At 35.9% G+C, this 20,079-nt stretch overlaps 1 protein-coding gene across 8 annotated transcripts in view; it reads left to right on the top strand.

The window, feature by feature from the left end:
• Window positions 1-18,658, top strand: part of LOC121860695 (alpha-2A adrenergic receptor-like) — a 50,148-nt gene extending 31,490 nt beyond the window's left edge. For 4 of the 8 annotated variants that reach the window (XM_042357991.1, XM_042357993.1, XM_042357992.1 and 1 more), the window contains 7 exons: window positions 4,737-4,879; window positions 5,991-6,153; window positions 7,944-8,121; window positions 9,539-9,656; window positions 10,722-10,784; window positions 15,719-15,823; window positions 16,412-18,658. In XM_042357991.1, the coding sequence (XP_042213925.1) occupies window positions 4,737-4,879; window positions 5,991-6,153; window positions 7,944-8,121; window positions 9,539-9,656; window positions 10,722-10,784; window positions 15,719-15,823; window positions 16,412-17,520 (1,879 nt within the window). In that variant the 3' untranslated portion in view covers window positions 17,521-18,658. Of the gene's footprint in view, window positions 1-39; window positions 75-4,736; window positions 4,880-5,990; window positions 6,154-7,943; window positions 8,122-9,538; window positions 9,657-10,721; window positions 10,785-12,730; window positions 12,954-13,914; window positions 14,029-15,718; window positions 15,824-16,411 lie in introns of those variants that run through there. The other 4 variants (XM_042357996.1, XR_006087912.1, XM_042357997.1 and 1 more) reach the window with 4 other exon arrangements.
• The last annotated feature ends 1,421 nt before the right edge of the window (window positions 18,659-20,079 follow it).

The following is a 20,079-nucleotide window of genomic DNA, read 5'->3' as shown; positions in this document are numbered from 1 at the left end:
TGTGTGAGACTACCCCGGTGTACCTCCACCACCCTCCACAAATACACAACCCTGATGGCCAACATAACAAAGAGGTGGTTCATGGTTAGCGTCAGGACTTTTAATAATTTACAGTACGTTAGTTTGATGTAGGGAGATCTAGAGTGAAGGAGGGAAGTAGGAGAGAGAAATGAAGGGGGATGGAGGAAGGGTACAGAGGGAGTTTAGTTTGGAGGGTGGAGAGAGAAGGAGGAGAGCAGGTGTCACTGTAAGGAAAGAGAAGGAAAAGAACTGAAAAGGAATGAATGAATGAAGGAATGAATGAATGAAGGAAGGAAGGATAACAAGTGCTATAGAAGGGAAGAGTAAAGAGAGTGGTGAGGAGAGAGGACAATATCATCAGAGTCGTGTTCCAGGATGACAGTGATAAACAAACTGTAATTGCAGATCATCTGTGTAACATAACATTTAATTTAATAACCTCTTTATTATCAGTAACATAAAGGAACTACAGTACAATAATTGCTTTGTGTACAGTATAAACATAATTTGTGAATAACCTTTGTAACTTAAGAGGTGAGATAACGATTTAAATTGAGTTATGTAAATGGACTCTGGGTTATGTTGTGGAAGCCCAGCATGTGTGGAAAGTGGGATGTAGGGGTGCAGTAGGGTCCATTTCTAGTATATATCTCTTGAAGTTTTAGCTAATACAATATTTACACATTAAGGTAATTAACTCACATCAATGAGTTTAAGAGTTTGCTATTATAGACTATTAATTAATCAAGACCGGGTTAAATAGTAGTTATGAGCTTATCACGAGTAATGGTGGGTGATGGTCGTCCTTTGTGTGTGTTTGTTGATAAGGAGACTCAGTAAGGTGCTTTTAGTTCAGTCTATGGAAGCCACCACGTTACCAGAAAATTTGTTAGTTGCTGTACTGGTTTTGCTCTCTCTCTAATCCTTCTCCTTCACCGTTCCTTGACCTCTTATTCTTTCCCCTCTCCTTCTTCATCCCCTTTTTCCATATATTCACCTCCTTCTCTATCCTTCCTTATCCTCCTAATTTATACTATCTTCCCTTTTCTTCCTCCAGCCTCTTGTTCCATATATTCTTTTCCTCTTTTCTACTCTCTCTCTCTGTTTAATACTCTCGTGTAATAATAAATAAATAACATACCATTAATGTTTACGGTGACCAAAAGCAGCCAGTCATTACATAGTACTCACCACTCATAGATCATACAGTATTTCTCTTGGGGGTCAGCGTAAAATTAGATGCCCTTGCTTATTTCACCGTGAGATTAACCCATCCTTAATGCTAACCTAACCTAATCTAATCTACCCTGACCTGATCTAACCTAATCTACCCTGACGTGATTTAACCTAACATAATCCTCCCTCCCTAGTTAGCATTGGGTTGGTTTATCTTTTATGTGATCTCTTTTGGGCATTGAAAATAGTCCCTTACTATGTTTTTTATTTGTCTTTAAGGGTGGAAGGTCAAGAGGTTAAAGTCACGTTAACACAGAGAGTCAAATTAAGTTTCTAGAAATAAGTAAATGATGGTTTTGTTGAGCTGTTCTTGGTCAAGTCAACTTACTGTACTGCATACAATTGTTTGTATGCCTGCACTGTCTGCATGCACTGTTTGTATGTTTTGTACTGTCTTGGCTTCTAACTACATTGTTTGTTTACCTGTATTGCCTAGATACATTGTTTGTATAGCTACACTCTAGGCAAACTGGTTATGTACATGCTGGATCAATGTAAATTTATATGATGACTTTACATAATATTGTACAGTACATATATAGTTATCTTTCTACATTATATATCTGTCTATCTAGCTTAACCATATATATACCCGAGCTGTAAACTTCTTGCCTTTTCTATTTTCTCTCCTTCCCCACATAGTGTAAACTGTTTACATCCCAGTTTTGTTTTATTCATGCCACGGTGTAAACTGTAAACTTCTGGGAGAGGGAGATTGGTGTTAGGTTTCTATGAGGTCAGATTAATGTTCTTGTATTTGAAAATTACTGTACATAGAATATAATATAGTACTCGTACAGTACAGTAGTAGTAGTAGTAGTAGTAGTAGTAGTAGTAGTAATAATAATAATAATAATAATAATAATAATAATAATAATAATAATAATAATAATAATAATAATAATAATAATAATACAGTACTGTAATAGAGAATAGTGTAATTAACAAATACTGTACAGTAATAATATTAATAAGGTACAGTGATGATAATATTGATAATAATACAGTAATACGTACAGTACAGTAATACTAAAACTCTCAATTGGTGGTACTGTACTGTACTGTCCTGTAAAGGCAAACTTTTTGGAGTGAGAATTGTGAACTCTTGGAACAATCTGCCCTCGAGTGTTGTGACGTCACTGAGTGTGAACACGTTCATGGCCAGACTTGACCAACACTGGAGTAGGTTCCAATATATTCAGGAGCCAGTTCATGCCCAATACAGTGGTCCCTCAGTTAATGAGCGCCTCGGTTAACGAGATTTCGGTTAACGAGTTACCTTCCATAAGATTCTTAACTTCGGTTAACGAGACTTCGGTTAACGAGTTACCTTCCATAAGATTCTTAACTTCGGTTAACGAGCAATCCCTCGATTAACGAGTTTCTTACGAGCCGACCTCAACATGTTTTCGCTTGCATTTGGCAGTCCACCAGCTGTAGTATTAGTCTGCCAATACAGTAATCAGTTCTAGGACTTATATTCCTTACTATTTTAGTAAATATCAAGAAGTTTATACTAGTCAATAATTTTAAAAGTTTAATATTAAATTTCTTAGTCAGTTTAACAATCATTGAACATAATTGAAGGTAAGGAAACTAGTTTTATGCGCGCCATCCAGCCTGGCAACACACCAAACAGGCGCCAGTCTCTCTGTCTTTTCTGTGTTTGCAAGCAAATTATTGGTCATTTTGAAATTTATTTTACATATTGACAATATATAATGCAGTGCGGTGTTGATTTAAAGAAAATAATCTTGAATTACACCAAGAGAACTAAAATTTTATGGGTGAAATGGCGCCATGGGGTGACTTCTCTTCCACCCCAATGCCTTCTCTTCTCCCTTCTCCTCCACCCCCAGTCTAATTCCCATCATCATCATCATCATCATCATCATCCAGGAGCCATCTACATACACACCTCAAAGTTAGTGTACTTTTCTACCTTTTTTTGTTGAATTTAGGCAATTTTCGGTGAGCTGGAACCAATTACCCAAAAACCCATTGAAACAATGGTTTCGGTTAAAGAGCAACCTTCTAGAACGGATTGTGCTCGTTAACCGAGGGACCACTGTACTTGCCAACAGTGCATAACAGAGTCATGAACAACTGCCCACGCGGCTAACGAGCCAATCGGTGGCGAAGAGGATAAAAGTATAAAGTAAAGTACGTACAATACAGAATATATGTACCGTACAGTGTAAAAATTATCTTAATTCTCCGTTATTTAACTCTCCACACTGCTGATAAACCCTTTTATTATTCATATTTTGTTTATCTCTTATTTATTGTTTAAATAAGTTTGTACAGGACATCATGGTGTAATTAAGGGTGTTTTAATACCTTTTTAATGGAATACCTTTACTCTTATTAGCATTATAATTGAAGTACATTCTATTTGGTTTTGATTTTACATGTAATTACTGTAATCCTGTAATTTATTAGGTAATTAGTCTAAAAAACATGGAAATTTATCAGTTAATCTAATGAAATTCAGTTCTGTAAATTAGAATAATATATATTGTACAGGTACGATTGGGGTCAAAAGCCTTGAACACTTGGCAGTATTTGGCATGTAAGTACCCGAAGATCTTAGGTATTAAGGGGAGTTTTATCCCATTTTGTGGTTCAGGCATAATATGTGATGACAAGTAGTGTTATTAGTATATCCCAATCATATATGTATAACTCTGAAGTAGATGCCAGATATTGCTAGGGTTCAAGACTTTTGACCCCGACTGTACATAATACAGTAGATAAAAAAAAATAATAAATATTGTACTGTAGATGCTCAGTACTGTATAAGCATAAGGTTTATTGAACTCTTTATTGTATACATGTACAGTATCTAGTTCTGTTTAATCATGACTTGAAACCTTGTTAACCTCTGCATAACCCAACCAGCTTGAATAATTGATACATCTTAAGAAATATGTAACAGCCTTGAAAGTCTTCTTAAATAGCCAGAACTTAGCAACTTGTATACAGTACAGTATTTAATCACAAAGTCTGGATTATTGACCCAGGAGAGCCTTCATATTGATAGCCAAGACTAACACATGAATTTGTTAAGTTTCTTTTCATAATCAAGTTCCCAAAGGATCTGTAAGGGTGAATGTCACCAAGGAAAGAAGGGAATTCAATTGTTCCACCATCATAGTACAGTATAATAACTAGTATGGTTGACCTGAGTGATGGTGAAGGTGTGCCCATGCTGTTGTAATGTCAAAGGATTGTTGTCTTTTAATAGTGTTTCTCATATTCCAAGATCCTATTTACGACTTTGTCTTGAAGGGAAGAAATAACATGTACTTCATGGATCAGTCGCAACCTCTAGTGTTCACAGTTCTGTCGAGGCCCTAAACACATTGACATTGACTGGTATTATAATTCAGGAGTTATTCAACGAATAATATTGTAAAAATAGGAACATTATAACCAGTATCAACTTCTCTCAAAACTAATTAATTTTTCTTCACCAGTATTCACAAGTTCATCTCCATCACCCGGCCGTTCTCAAGGTCTGTGACGCCGGGGAAGATCGTGATGATGATCGTTGCAGCGTGGACTTGGACCATCTTGTTCAACCTCACTCCCACACCTCTCATTGGTTGGACTAAATCAGGTGAAGTGATGTTTTTATGGTCTAGGGTGGGTGTTTCACAAGTGATGTAAATTCTCCATGTGTACAGTATCCCCTGGGCAACATGCAGTGCCAGATATCAAGACACATAATCCAAGAAGACAAAGTTTTGCAGCATTGCAGCCTTATCACCCAGTTGAATATGGATTTACTGTAGATCCAGATTTTGTAGTTGTCTTGACTTGATCTCATTTGCTTTGAAACCCACTTGATCTTATATGAAATGCACTCTAGTACTCAGTTCATTACTCATAGCCAGACTGTCAACACCTTTGAAATAACATCCTTTGGACAGCTTTGAAAGAATGACAACAGTATTTTTTCTTTCCCTTTCCTGATATGTAATAATAGTACTTTTGTTTTATAATCTTGGTTTGTATCTCTCATCTTTTGGTTATGTTCTATCTCTGATCAAAAAATGAGAATGTTGCTTACATTTGGAGATAAATTTGTCGTTAAGTGCTGTCACCATCAGGTGGTGTGCAGCCAAGTAGATTATATGTGTTCACCGCCTATCCTAAGACTTTTGGTTCATACCCAGGCATTCCTAGTTTGCTCAGTTGCAAAGGGTCTATTAACTTTTCAGTTTAGGAAGAGAAGGTGGTCAAATACAGTACTCGCCACACTGCCTCACTGAGTACCAAAGGCTTAGTATACAGTTCACACACAATTTCAGGGTCTCAATTGTTTCTCTTACTTTGACAACACAACATATATACCTGTATATTATTTTTTAACTATTGATATTTGTTTTACATTTTTTATTTATTTACGGTTATCATTATTATTATTTTATTTTTTCATTAAATTTTTTATTCATTTTAATTATTATCATTATTATTATTATTATATTTTTGCCCCCCAGGCCCCAATGTGGGTCAGTAACCTGTGCCCGGGTGGGCTAATCCCGGTAAAAAAAAAAAACGATATTGTACAATACTGTACTTAACATACATTTGCCTTTTCTACTCTTTTCTTTCATAATTATTATAACTTCTTGATATCTAAAGAATAATATCTGAGAAGCTATAAATACTACTTTAAAAGCAGCTATAATTTGACCATGATGTAATGTTCCCGTGTAACCTTGCAGTGTACAAGAAAGGAGCTTCACAGTGTGGCCCTCCCCCACCAAAAGCGAAGATGCAGTTTGTCCACGCTGGCCTCAATACCTCCGTCAACCTGGTCATCCCCATCATCGTCATGAGCTACTGTTACTACCGAATCTTTAAGGAAGTCAGAGATCATCTTAGTAGGTCAGCAATCTCAGATTATAGTATTTACAAGAGCTACATCTCTCTTTTGTTGACAGAATAGATATTACATAGAAATATCCCCAAGTTAGGTGATGGATAAAGACTCTTCATGGCAAAAGTCGATCACCCGTAAAGACCCCTTATTATGAGTGTTTAGGCAGACCCCGGGTTACGAACGGGTTCCGTTAAAAAAGATGTTCTTAAATTGAATTGTATGTAAGTTGGAACAGAGCATATAATATATAAGTACATGCACAGAATAGTAGTAAATACTGTACAGTATAGGAACACATACAGAATATAATGTTAGTATTGTACTGTACACACACAGTAAATAACAAACAATAAATTTAGGAACACAATATATTTAATACTAATAGAGGTAGCCTATATAAGAAGCATTAAAAATAGGAACACAATATTTAATTTCCAACACTTACTTTTAATCCTAATGGAGGCTTGCATGTAGGAAGGGGAATTTCTAGAAGAGAGACCAGCTTATTCAGATGATAGTGGAGAAAGTGATGATGGTCCCTGTAGTGATAAAGCATAAGAACCTTCAATAACCGAGGTTCTATTCAACTCATAACACAGCACATATCTGCAACAAAGCAAAACACGACCGATTTAATGGGTTGTAAATTACAAGTATGATTTCACACAAACAATTAAACCAATATTATGACAGTCCCACTGTTGGTTCTGGGGTTGCTTCTGTGGTGGATGGGACTGGTTCTGGCTGCCTTTCAAACTTCTTAAAAAATTGCTAACAAAGTGAGGGCAAGTGTCTTCCACACACCTTTCATATTGGTTTGCTTTACTTCATCCCATGCATCTGTACTATTCTTTACTGCATCGTACATGTTGTACGACCTCCAAAATTCCTCACCGATTAATTATCGCACCTAATGCATCGGGAAATTCACTTGCTGCAGCATGATCAGCACTACTGCTTCCCCCAGTATTTTAATGTTATCAAGATTTTCTCTCCCTTTAAATCTATAGAATCACTTTCTACTAGCAAGAAATGTTCAGTCCTTAGTCTGCATACAAACTATTCACTTTCTCCTGAGTCATCATTAGGTTCTTGGGCATATAAGGCTGATTCTAATCAAGCCAAATTATTGAGTCTTTCCATTTCATTAATCAGCCTATGTATTTTGTTTCATAATCACTGTAGCCACTGATATGTTCTTATTACCACCATGCTATGTGTACGATTGTACACAATACTAAATGTCACATATTACTGTACTTCCTTGAGATAAATGTACAGTATAAATCAGGTGCCTATAAGAGAGCTCGGGATTTCAATTGGCTCAGCCATGTTAATACAGTACTGTATTATAATTTTTATCGACTCTGTATCTATGTTCTTCCGGCAAAATATACTGTTTCAATATCACCGGTACTGAGCACTTAACATGTTCAAGAATACACTCTTTGTCTTACAATTTTTCCGATGGTTGACTGACTAAACCCCAGGGCTTTATTAATGTTCGTTGGCATCTCTTCCTTCTCAGATCATTTTATTACATCCACTTTCACTTCCCTTGTAATTGTTTTCCCTTTCTTTGATTCACTACCAGCACTTGTACCCAAAGTGCATTGGTAAGGCATGAAATGGCATTAAGGCACCTAATCATCAGGTGAAATAGGGTAGGGGAGGGGCTAATTCTTAAAACGTTCCACATTTGACTTTTTATATCCATATTTTCATTTTATAGTATGAATCAAAAAACTTTTTATGATGTAGGAGTTTCAGAATCTTATATTTTCAACTATTACAGGATGAGAGACTTTGCTGATGCAAGTATGCGTTGCTCTCTGATACAACAGAAGCGCATCACAGAGACACTCTGTATTGTGATGTCGATGTTTGTGTTGTTCTGGATGCCCTACATCGTGTATTCTCTCTCTCTTGTGTTCCTCGGCCAAGAGAACGTTTTAGAAGTGTTCAACCCAATAGTGAGTAAATCCTTCTTGTTCTTGTATTGTTTTATTTGTACTATACTGAACTCTCAAGACTTTTATCAGTAATGCAAGGTAGCCACAGACAAGAAGGAATACCCATACATTTTCCTTAATTTAATTTATACAGCACATGTAAAGACTATGTAGACTTAACTACTGTACTGCATGCACAGGGTGATTGAAAAGTCTCTGTGCATTTGAGATATTTAACAATATCCTGGAGTTATATACCCTGTACCTTTCTGTGTTTACAGTAAATGTTGGAAATGGTCACAGTAAATGTTAGAAGTGGATACCATTTCCAATTTTTACTGAAAACACAGCAAGGTATCAACGGAGGTATAACAAGAAACAACTGTGCAGTACTGTATTGTAAATTGTTGTAGGTGCATTGGGAATTTTTTACCATGTAGTATTGAAGCTGCTTCCTGATATATGAACTTAAATTAGGTAAATCTTTCCTCTTGACTATTGTGTATTCCAAATCCTCTGAGGAGTGGCCATTTGATCTACTACTTTGTCCACTTTATTCTAATGTCATAAACTGTACCTTAATTTGGTACACATTCATACTTCAAAAAGTGGTGTTATGTTGAAAATATTAAATGATAACAATCTTTGACAGCATTTCCATAATTTTAACTCAATAAACTTGGGAGATTTTCACTTGAGTACTGTATTTGTTTACTGCACTGGGAGACTGAATAGCAAACTTTTTACAGTACACAGTGTATCAATATATACTGTACAGGTACAGTGTATGCATCATAACAAATGCTTTACAAATTCTGTTAATCATCAAAATTTGAAGAAAGGTTTTCAGTAGTAAATGATGTGTATGACCATTAAATTTTCAAAAGTCTTTCAGTCTTTACATGTATACTGTATAATTATGTCATTGATAGACTTGCCTCTCACTATAATGACCCAGAGTTCATTTCTGGGTCAAATGTGAGAAGAGTGTTCTCATTGCTGACCTTTCCAAACAATTGGTCTTATGAAAAACAAACTCATCAAGAAAAATGGAGGGATTAAGCAAGCTACTGGCAACCATCCCCTTGACAAAAAGTTTAATTTCTTTTTTTTCACATTTCCTTATCATAAATATTAGAGCAAGTTAATAAAGGCATAATACAGATACAATAGTGACATACATACACACTACATTCACCATAATCTAAATACCTCCTGTAATATGGACACTACTTAAGGAGTCCCTGTTGCCTAAACCAGTAATACCTGTATAACTTAATAATGTGGAGAATATGTTTTAAGTACAAGCCACTCAGCAGTATAGTGATAGAGGCAGGCAACAGTGAGGGAAAATTCTTCAAGTCTGATAAGCACAAACAGTATTGTACTATATTCAGTATTGTAATGAAATAATCCTGAAAGCACAATAATTTTCCAGGGGTACTTATTTGGTTACATGAACTCAGCATGTAACCCTATTATCTATGCACTTCGCTCACCCTCATTTCGTCGTGGCTTCAGTGAGATCATCTGCAGAAACCAGGGGGGTACACCAGGTGTGTTCATTAACCTTGTTGTCTCTTACTTTAAGCTAATTATTGTATCTTATTGTACATAGTAGATGGTGTAAAGACTGCCAATAATGTATCAATTTTTAGTATATATAGTATTACTAGGATTGTGTCTACAGTATATGAAACGCTGTGTTATGACAAAAGAAAATGCTCGGAATTTGCATGGCAATAATTGTAACTTTGATAATTGAAACAAGTAACATTTTGAGAAGACTTGAGGTTTTCACTTACTCAGGTGTTACACTAACCACTTGCATATGTGGAGCAGCTTGTGTAAGGAATATTAAGTGATACCTGTACTGTACTTGCTTACCGGTATACTTTTTTTTTATTTTGTGTGCTGAAAACGACTAGAAATTCAGTTGTATGGTTCGAGAGGATGTTTCACGATAGGATGACAAGGGTGTATAGAGATTAAAGGGATGAAGAGAAAAAGAAAAGTTACTAACATTCTGGACAAATGAAATGGTGATGTAGGAGGGGGGGGGGGAGATGTACAGCAGAGTACCAGTAGGTGTAACTAGGATGGAATGAGCTTGTGAGGTGTGACGAGACAAAATCTGAGGGATCACAGCTATAGATAGGTGATAGTGTTGGATTACAATGGATTGGCAAGTGAGTGCAGGATACTTTTCTTCAGTCTTATAGTTTTTCTGCTTGCTTATCATTTCCTTCCTCACTACAAAGTGCAATAATTGATATCCTTTGATTTATGCTGCTAATGCCATATCATCATACATGTATGTACAAAACATCCAATATTCTATATTAATACTAGTTTCTTTATATTCTCTTTATTTAGCAAACAGAGGGAAGAATACTGGTAATGAAATCTTTTTTAATTCCACATATACTTTTCCATTTGATCTTTTAAATAAATCCTGTGTTCCTCATCTTTAAGCCATACCATACATGTGGTATAAGTTTTGTCAATCATCATAACTATTACTGTACTTCTTTGTTTGTTTTGATATACTATACTTTAATCAAAAAAGTCATACCTGCAGTGGTTCATTAACTTTATATTAAGAGGCCAAGTATTTACAGCATATTCCTTAAGTGGTGGTTCCCTCATCCAAGGACGGTCAACCATTAGAAGAACGGTCACTGGTAAGGTTACGCATAGAGGCAGTTTTGGGAAATTGTCTGCTTTTGCTTCTGCTTTATTAAGGAGTCTCAGTATTAAGTGTTGTCAACAGTATATGTGGGAATTTTGGGGTGTCTTGAAACTGCTAAATTATCTGATTTGTGGATTTTTATCTCAGTATTTTTTTTTTTATGTACCGTACTGTACCAATGTCTGTGTGATATATTATGTGAGGTGGTAATCAAGAGAATGGCAGACCTGAAAACCCTTCCACATTTTCATTTATAATTTGCACCTTTAGTTGTCATTATATTTAAAAAATGTATGTTTCAGTATCTAGGACTGTCATTGGAGGAGATAATTTGGTATCCTATTTTTAGTCATGTTCCATGTTGGTTGTGTTTGGTATGAAGTGTAGTTTCTTAGTGAGGGAAAACTTTGAGGGCAGTTGAGTGTTAAGTGAGTATTTACTATATATAATACCTGTATAGGGAATACTGTACTGTACTATACTGTACGCTAAGAGGCAGAATGTGTACTGTATGTATTAATCCTCACGCAGCAGCACCATTAAGCATTATCACATGAACATACCAATTACAGCACTTAACTTCACAGTAAATTAATTTTCTTGCACAATAATCTTTGGAATGAGTTTCCTTACACACAATTGAGCTTTGAAATTAAAACCAAAAAGGCATCATGGGAGAGCTTTATTATTTATTATGGACTCATCACTGTATAATTGTATCTTTTTAAGTACAGTACAGTATGTAATTATGTTAAAAAGTAACCATCACTAACTATTATTTACTAATATAGGAAGCTGATCTGTTTCGACTCAACTCTTACAATGAATAATACCTAAAGAAAAATATACAATACGTACATCTGAAAATACAATACAATACTGTATTTATGAACTCAAATTACTTTTCAATTTGAAGGGATTCAGGTAACTAAAGTGGCAGAGCTTCTATAAAATAGAAGCACCACAAGTCCTGGTTTATTTTAAGTTCTTCATTAATAGATTGTTTGGTGTTTGGATGACTTCTTACTGTTGGAGAATGCAACCAGTAATTGTAAAGAGGATTTTCCCTCTTATTCTGCACATTCCCTTTATCTGCTTTTGAATACTGTACAGTATTATACCTCTGTGGCCCCGGTCAAGTATAAAGAAGAGATGGGAAAGGAGTGTTCTTGAGTTAGCAACAGGATTAACACTGCAAAACCTATCATCTATCAGTTATATTAAGTTGTCAAATGTAGGCCTAAGCCAAGTTCCTTGAGAACAAATTACAGTTTCTATGGAAATTATATACGGTACTATATGGTCTTACAGTGGCAGGGTTATAAAAGGTAAACTGCCTGTCTTTGTTGACACCTGCCATCAGGAGTTGTAGAGGAGTCATAATGGAACTTCCTGCCCATGTTTAAAGTACAGCAGCATGACTCCTTCACTGTACTGTACTGGTTCAATATTTTCCTTTATGCTTAAGAGAATGTAATCATAAAACTTGAATTATAGGCCATCAATAGATACCCAGACAAGGATGTGTTGTGCTGTCATCCATAATCCTTGTTTTATTTCCGACATAATTGATCACAATTACGTGAGATTTATAATCAGTAAAGGAGTATTTTCAGTTGATTCTGGTAATTTGTGATTTATTAACACCCGTACAATATTTATTCAAGAGGTTTTGAATTCTATATAATGATGCTTTTTTGGTTTTCATTTACTGTATATATTTTAGATTTTGAATTGTTGTAATTTTGAATTTGTGTACAGGAAATTATACAGCTGGTGGGTAATGTGTAGCTTAGACACGGCTTATGACCATCAACTGTTGCTTATTGTGTTGTTGTGTCCCTAGGCAGCCAAGAAACGTTTGTGATGAATTATGTTATGGGGGATCTAAAGTCATGTTTATATGAAGGTGCTCACTGTTGCTGATTTAACCCACAGATCACTCTGTTGTATTTTCCGGGGATGACAGAAACTTTATAGAGTACATGAACCTTCACAATTTGGGGGACGAGAGATACCCTGTGTTTGAGTGCAGCATCCGTCCCTCACGGACACTCACACCCCAGTGTGCTGTAACACTAACAAAGGCAGTGCACTTTCCTCAAGAATGATCTTGATTTAAAGATCACTTTTAACTTTAGAATTGAAATTTTAATAGATGGTCAGTATTTTTGGCAGTATTTTTGCATGGGTGATGGGGAAAAAACTGGTGATGGCATTCATTTTGATTGATTGGTGGTGGTGGGCCTGCATTACTTACTGGTTCTGAGGCATTTTTTTTTAAACATAATAAGTAATTTATAACACTCTTAATTCTCCAAACGACATGTAATGAATAACTTTCAATCACGTACAACTGAAAGATGATTTAGAAATAATACAAGCCCGAGTTTTTAATTTAATTTGTTGATGTCGACTTAAAGGCACATAAGGTACTGTACAGTTCAGTATTGGCATATCTTTGTTACATTCTCATGGAGGCCTTAATTGGACTTTGATTTTATTGTGTGGTCAGGGATATACCTGTAAAGGCTTCACTGTTGTATGCTAAGTAAGGTAACTCACGAAACAAAAATTACTGTAAGTTGGAAAACTTAAGACTTTGGTTACATCAGTACTCACTATATTGTTATACATAAAGTTAGGATAATTATATATATATCAAATGTACATTCTACAAACACTTAAATATTGCATTAATAAATTGTCTTTTGCAGTATGAAGGTCCCATTATGATAGAATTTTTGCTCTTTTAGTAATTTTATATTTTAAATTAATATTGTTTCTTAAAAGTGCTAATTTGTGGGAGGAGAAACTGTTAAGATTTTGGATCACCTAAAGAGTCACTCCCAAGTTTAACTCACCTGGGGAGCAAATCTTTAGGTGCAATAAGCTGGGGGGACAAATCTTTGGGTTAAATAAGCTGGGGAGCAAATGTTCAGGTGAAATAAGCTGGGGAGCAAATGTTCAGGTGAAATAAGCTGGGGGAGCAAATGTTCAGGTGAAATAAGCTGGGGGAGCAAATGTTCAGGTGAAATAAGTTGGGGGGGGGGGATAGGGGGCTTTATCTTGAGGTGATCTAAAATGTTTACATACTCTGGTCATTAATACTGCTTTTCCAGAAACTGTGAAGCTGCAGGAGTGTTCACAGCAGGATGGAGACACACCAAAGGCCACTATAAATTGCATAGAAACTAAGGAATGTTAACTGCCACTAATGCTACCGTACTTGCGGGGTAAATTATACATACACGATATACTTCTCAATGGTGTCTGCACTTACAGTTTTCTTGTATGCTTTATTAAATTGTTTTGATGTTCGTGTTTGGTCTATTTTGGATGTTTTCAGGGGAAGTTATATCCATCAGTTGCTGTTTTATGAAACTTCAAAAGTGTTCACCTGTGACGATGTTTCCTCTGCTTTTCTTTTTGCCTTCGTACAACTCGATACTTTTATTGCACATAATTAACACATGAAATTTAAGAATACAGAATATCCTATAATTTTCATTTATTAAATTTTCCACATACAGTACAGTACTGTGTTGTATTATTGTACATGAGGAGAAATTAAACAATGAAGCAACTGGCCGAGTGACTGTGTGTATGGTGATGCGTGATGAGTCTCTTGTCTTCAAATGATTTTGGGACCAAGTAAATCAAAGCTTTGGAATTTTTTTTTTCATCAATCAAATCTTCGTAAATTGAGTTCTGGCCGTATAATACTTTATTCTCACATCTTTCAGAGTTGATTTATGTCTGTGTAACAGAAGCAGTGTAATATGATGTATGAAAGCTAATGAACCAATAGAACTCTTTGCCTTGGGAAGAAAGATGTATTTTAGAAATGTTTACACAAAATCTTGGGTAGACTTTATACAGTATCTGTGAAGGTCACCAATTCACCATAATTAAAGTTTGATCATGAAAACCACTTTATAAGTTCTGTATTGCATTTTTTATTTTATAAACTCAAAGGAGTAAAAGAATTTAATATCAATTGTCCTATGTGTTGCAAACTTTACCTAAAATATGTTGAGGTGGTGGGCATTGGTTTATGTTGTTGTTAATTCAATTTGGTTAAATTTTGACACAGTCTTGCATGTTATATTAACTATTTTTTCCCTTGTACGTATAATGCTTTGTGTGCCTTTTACAGTACGTACTGCAATTTTTTTAATAAAATTGTTTTTAACTACTGTATTTGATAAGTACTTCACTGTAAAGTTATTTGATAAACTGTAGACTTTCACTAAATCTAGACAAAATAAAAAATGTATTGTATATTCTTTAAGGGTATTGAGTGCATGAATTTTTAGTTTAAAACTGTAGAACTAATCATGAGGTATATGTACAGTACTGTACAGCCAATATGCTTTGTGCTTTAGGAAACTATACAGTACAGTATTTCAATGATATCTCCGTGAGCTGGAACAATTGGTACGAAGCACTTCCGGGAATGAGAGATTTCCGGGTAACGAGACGACTCTCTCAAAGCCGGAAAAAAAAATCCCCCATCCCCAGACTTTTCCGGGTACCAGAAATTTTTTCTCGGAATTTCCGGAAAATGCGCCCGATTTTCATGTCTCAAACCCGGAAAAAATACCCCATCCCCAGAATTTTCCAGGTATCAGGAAAATTTCATGGAATTTTCCAGAAAATTTGCCCCTTCGGAAAATCTTTCCCAAAGCCGGAATTTTCTGCAAAATTACAGCTATTGGAGAGTTCCGGGTTTGAGGGATTCCAGCTAATGGAGATATTACTACCTGTATTACCTTGTACTATCAGTTTATTTATGGCCATGAATTATACTGTACAGTACTCTGAAGTTTGGCTCTTTTTTGTTATTTTATACTGTACAGTATTCTGAAATTTGGCTCTTTTTTTGTTATTTAAGTTATGAAACTTACACGGTTATATTTACAGCCATTACAGATAGATCACAATATGATCGTGTCCCAGTGTCAAACCAGTATGGAAGGATGATAGTGTCATTCCGGCAGTCACTGGGGAGAACTGGAAACAAGAGCAGTAAGTTGAGGCATTCTGTATACTTTCCCATGTGTCCAGGCATTATCCACAAGTTCTTTAACAGTTGTAGCCACAAAGATGAATAAAATTTGACAGGATTAGCAACAAATAATGTACTGGCATATAGCAGGATAACAAATGAGGAACTTTTCTAAGCATAACAATTTCTTTAGGGTTTTGCACACTACCATATATTGACACATGTTAGGAGTTTTGAAAAGCATATATGTACCTGTCCTGGTAACTGTGTGACGAGATTTTTATTGAATGTCACAAGTATTCTCCTGGCAGAGTCATTCCACTTTACCTTCAATATTACCATAATCCCCAGCACCTTGTTCATATGTGCTCCAATGCATCCCTTTCACACCAAGGCCAGAACCTGACTATGCAACACTGCTCACGGGGTGGGGAGATTTTCTCAGCCTTCATCTCTTGCCTACACCGTAATGAGTTAGACCAGGCTGGCCAGGCACTGCTCTAAACCAAACAGGATGTAGAATGGTTTTCATTAATTTTATCTAGACAAGTGAACTATATACAGCACAGGTATTGTCAAATATATAAGTAAAATTTTATTATTTGCAGAAAGACGTGTATGCAGTGCTAAGAACAAGGAATGTAGGCAACTTTCAAGCACTAATCAACAAAAGACAGCTGTTGGTGATCTGGCAGCAGTAGAAACTGAAGGACAAGCTAATTATACAGCAGATCTGCCCATGAGTCCTCAGAAAAACATTTACAGATGTTATGATAAAAATGAAGGAAAACAACCTGTCACAAACTGTAGTTCTGGAAATGTGATTCTGACAGAGTACAAGGAATCATCCACTGCCTCAGAAGAGATGCATCATGACCCGTTTGCTTTCTCAAACAACGATGTGAGTATCAAATATGACTCGGGTAATATTTACCCTAATCATGATAACTCAGACATAAAAGACTGTGAAATGTCGTCTGTAAATGAACAGAATGTACCCGAGGTCTCAGTGCCACTTACAAGTAATGACTCTTTTGATAATCTTGTCAGTGATATATCTGATGTGAGCTGCAGCAAACAGAGCCATGTGAGTGTCATTATTCCAGACCATCAAAGAGTTGTGGAGGCTCATGTGCCAAGTTCTTCACAGTCTGATATTACAGGGCTGCAGTGGCCATCTCTCAGGGCTCAGTTCCCAGACAAATGTGTAACGAGGAGTCACCGAGAAATAATTTTTACTACTACGAACATTATTACTAAACATATTATAAAGTCGGCTTCTATGGGGGACGTAAGAACTACCCAACCCTTCTCCCAGCTAGAAAAAAGCCCGTGTTCACCACAAATAAAACCTCCCCAACACCCAAAAGGAAAGCAGCGCCCATGGCTTCTTGAGTGGCAGCCAAGTGTGGATAATCTTTATGGATCACCGATTTTATCTAGAAGAAAAATTTTCCATATGAGGAAGGCTGAGGAAAATAGTAAATCAGGTGAACCCAGTGAACAGGATAAAGAAAGTGAAGGTCATAGAAAAAAACACAGCACAAGTAGTACAGGAAGTAGTAAACATTTAGGTGTGACTGCCCTCATTAATAATTTCAAGAGGTCTTTGTCTGATCTGTTTAATTTAGAGGAAAATGCTAATGTTCAAAATGATCCCACTAGTGATACTTCGGACACAGCTGAAGATAATGAGGGCAGTAAATTTTATGTATAACTGAGGAAGACACAAATAATATAGCCCGGTAAATGGGGGGGAGGGGGGGGGGAGATCAGCAAGAATATCGTCTTGAAATTGGGTCAGCAAAGAAAATGAGTATACCGAGTAAGTTACACATACTGTACTGTATTGTGTTTAATTGCCTGTGTACAGTATTGTAATAGGAAAAACAGACTTTTGTCAAAGATAAATTTAAAAAGGGAACTTATGACTTTTCAAAACTTTTAAAATTTAATAAGGAAAATGCTGTAGCATCACTTTACTTAAGTGATATAAGGTGTTTTGGGATTTATAACCACAAAGTGAGTTAATCTAAAAGCTGTTCAACTGTGTGTACTAAATGTAACACCAGGGATCATTTGTATTATCACAGGTATAATTATTATTCCCCACTGGAATTGTACTCAGAAAACTAAATGTGTAATTGTAGAATAACTAGTATTAGTATATAATATATTGTACATAAGTTTTAATGTGCCAAGATAGTCTCATAAGTTGGGAAGGTGAGAACAGTACAACTCATGGGCCACTCACTCTCAACGACTTATAGAGATGATGCGAGATGTTCAAAAGACTACACACAGTTTTAATTTCTGAGCAGTGATATTTGACACACTAACTTAGAGCTCTTGCATACCAAAGTTTGACCTAGATGTGAATGTATGTGGGGAAACAATCCTGGAATCTCCTTCATCCATAATCATTCAAAACTACGATACAGTACCGTGAAGTGTATGATGAACTATCACTGCATTATATGTATTATGATAGAATAGGTAAGTGTGTACATTGCTTGTATTTAGATGTTGGTTTATTGATGTAAATATATTACTTGTATGTAAGTTGTATGTTTGATGTTATGTATTGTTGTGTATTTCTCCAGATATTTTCAAAATAATTTCATTAATTCCAGAAGAAATGTGTCAGATTCATGTTTTTGTGGAAAAATTTGGTTTCATGTTAAGCAAATATTGATGAGAAATAATGAGCAAGAATTTATTCATTGTTGATATAAAGCTCTTGTATATATTGTGCATATATAATATTAAAAAAACCATTATTTAAAATATTTTTTTTCTTCAGAAGCACATTTTAAGAATAAACTACTGTAATAATAGTTATGTACAGTATTTTATCTTTCTTGTTTTACTTTTACTTTTATCCTCTTCGCCACTGATCGGCTTGTTAGCCGCTTGGGCGATCGGTCACGTCTCTTTTCATTTATATTCTTCACCAAAAGATCGGCTCGCTAGCCGCCCGGGCGATCGGTCACGTCTCTGTCACGCACTGTTGGCAAATACTGGGCATGCACCAGCTCCTGAATGTACCTGAACCCGCTCCAGTGTTGGTCAAGTCTTCTCTTGAAAGAGCTCACACTCGGTGCCGTCACAACACTCTCTGGTAGATTGTTCCAAGAGTTTACAACCCTCACTCCGAAAAAGTTTGCCCTCACGGTTTTCTGGACTTGCGGCTTCTTCAATCTTGTGGGGCGAGCGTCCGCCAGCTCCAAGTAAGGACACTCAACTGAGTAGTGCCCCCTGAGATGCTTATAAACCTCAACTAGGTCCCCCCTTGCCCGTCTGTAGTATAAGCTAGGCAAGTTCAGGCGCTCCAATCTCTCAGGGTAGCTGAGGTGCCGAAGTGCCGAAGTACTGTACTTACACTCTGAATCAATCTTGTTTTAATGCTTTGGCAAAGAGAATGTCTTACAAAGTTGTACGGTAATTAATGGTTTATTGACATTACAATATTGTAGAGTACCTGTACTGAACTGACAAGTGGCAATGAGAAGTAAGAATTCATAAAACTATACTACAAATAAATGGAAAAAGCATGAAGCTTTACTGTCACGTGTTAAACAAGAAAAATGACCGAGAAGTGTCATTGGATTTCTAACTTTACACGCACACATACTGTACTATACTGTATTGTACTTAAATTTTTTACTTTATCCTTTTCTCCACTGGTTAGCACACTAGCCAGTTGGGTGGTCGGTCATTTATCTATTATGCACTGTTGGCATGTACTGAATCGTCTAAACTAACAACTTAAATACCTTCTAAATTCTAGATGCTGTTTTAGCTACTACTAACTAAAAAAGCATCATCTGCCTACACCATGAATAAAAGATATTGAGTAAGCGTACAGACATAAGAAGTAGAAGGAGAATACAAACCTTTGATAAAAACTGTTACATTTTAAATATAATATATTTAGGGTAAAGACTTATTGAAATACCTGTACAGTAGGACTAATTTCTAAACCTACACATGAAAGATTGACATTTGTTAACCACAATAACTATGATGCCAGGGATATGGTACGAGCATCATTGTAAACATTGCAGGAAAGTTATAAATAAGGGAGAGAACAGGAGAAATGCATCTACAGGGAGAATAGTGTAAAATTATGGAAGCACAATCAGTGAATCATGTGGTGATGTGTGGACAGCTGTAAACTATTAATGAGTAAATCGTTGCCTGAAGGTGTCATAGGGACATATCTTGTTGGGATCAGACCAACAGAGGCTATTATACATATACTGTACATCCAGAA

The sequence above is a fragment of the Homarus americanus genome, unplaced genomic scaffold (genome assembly GCF_018991925.1).
Source record: "Homarus americanus isolate GMGI-L3 unplaced genomic scaffold, GMGI_Hamer_2.0 scaffold48393, whole genome shotgun sequence".
Lineage (NCBI taxonomy): Eukaryota > Metazoa > Arthropoda > Malacostraca > Decapoda > Nephropidae > Homarus > Homarus americanus.
The sequence above is the reverse complement of the archived record's forward strand: the minus strand, read 5'-3'. Positions and strand labels throughout refer to the sequence as shown.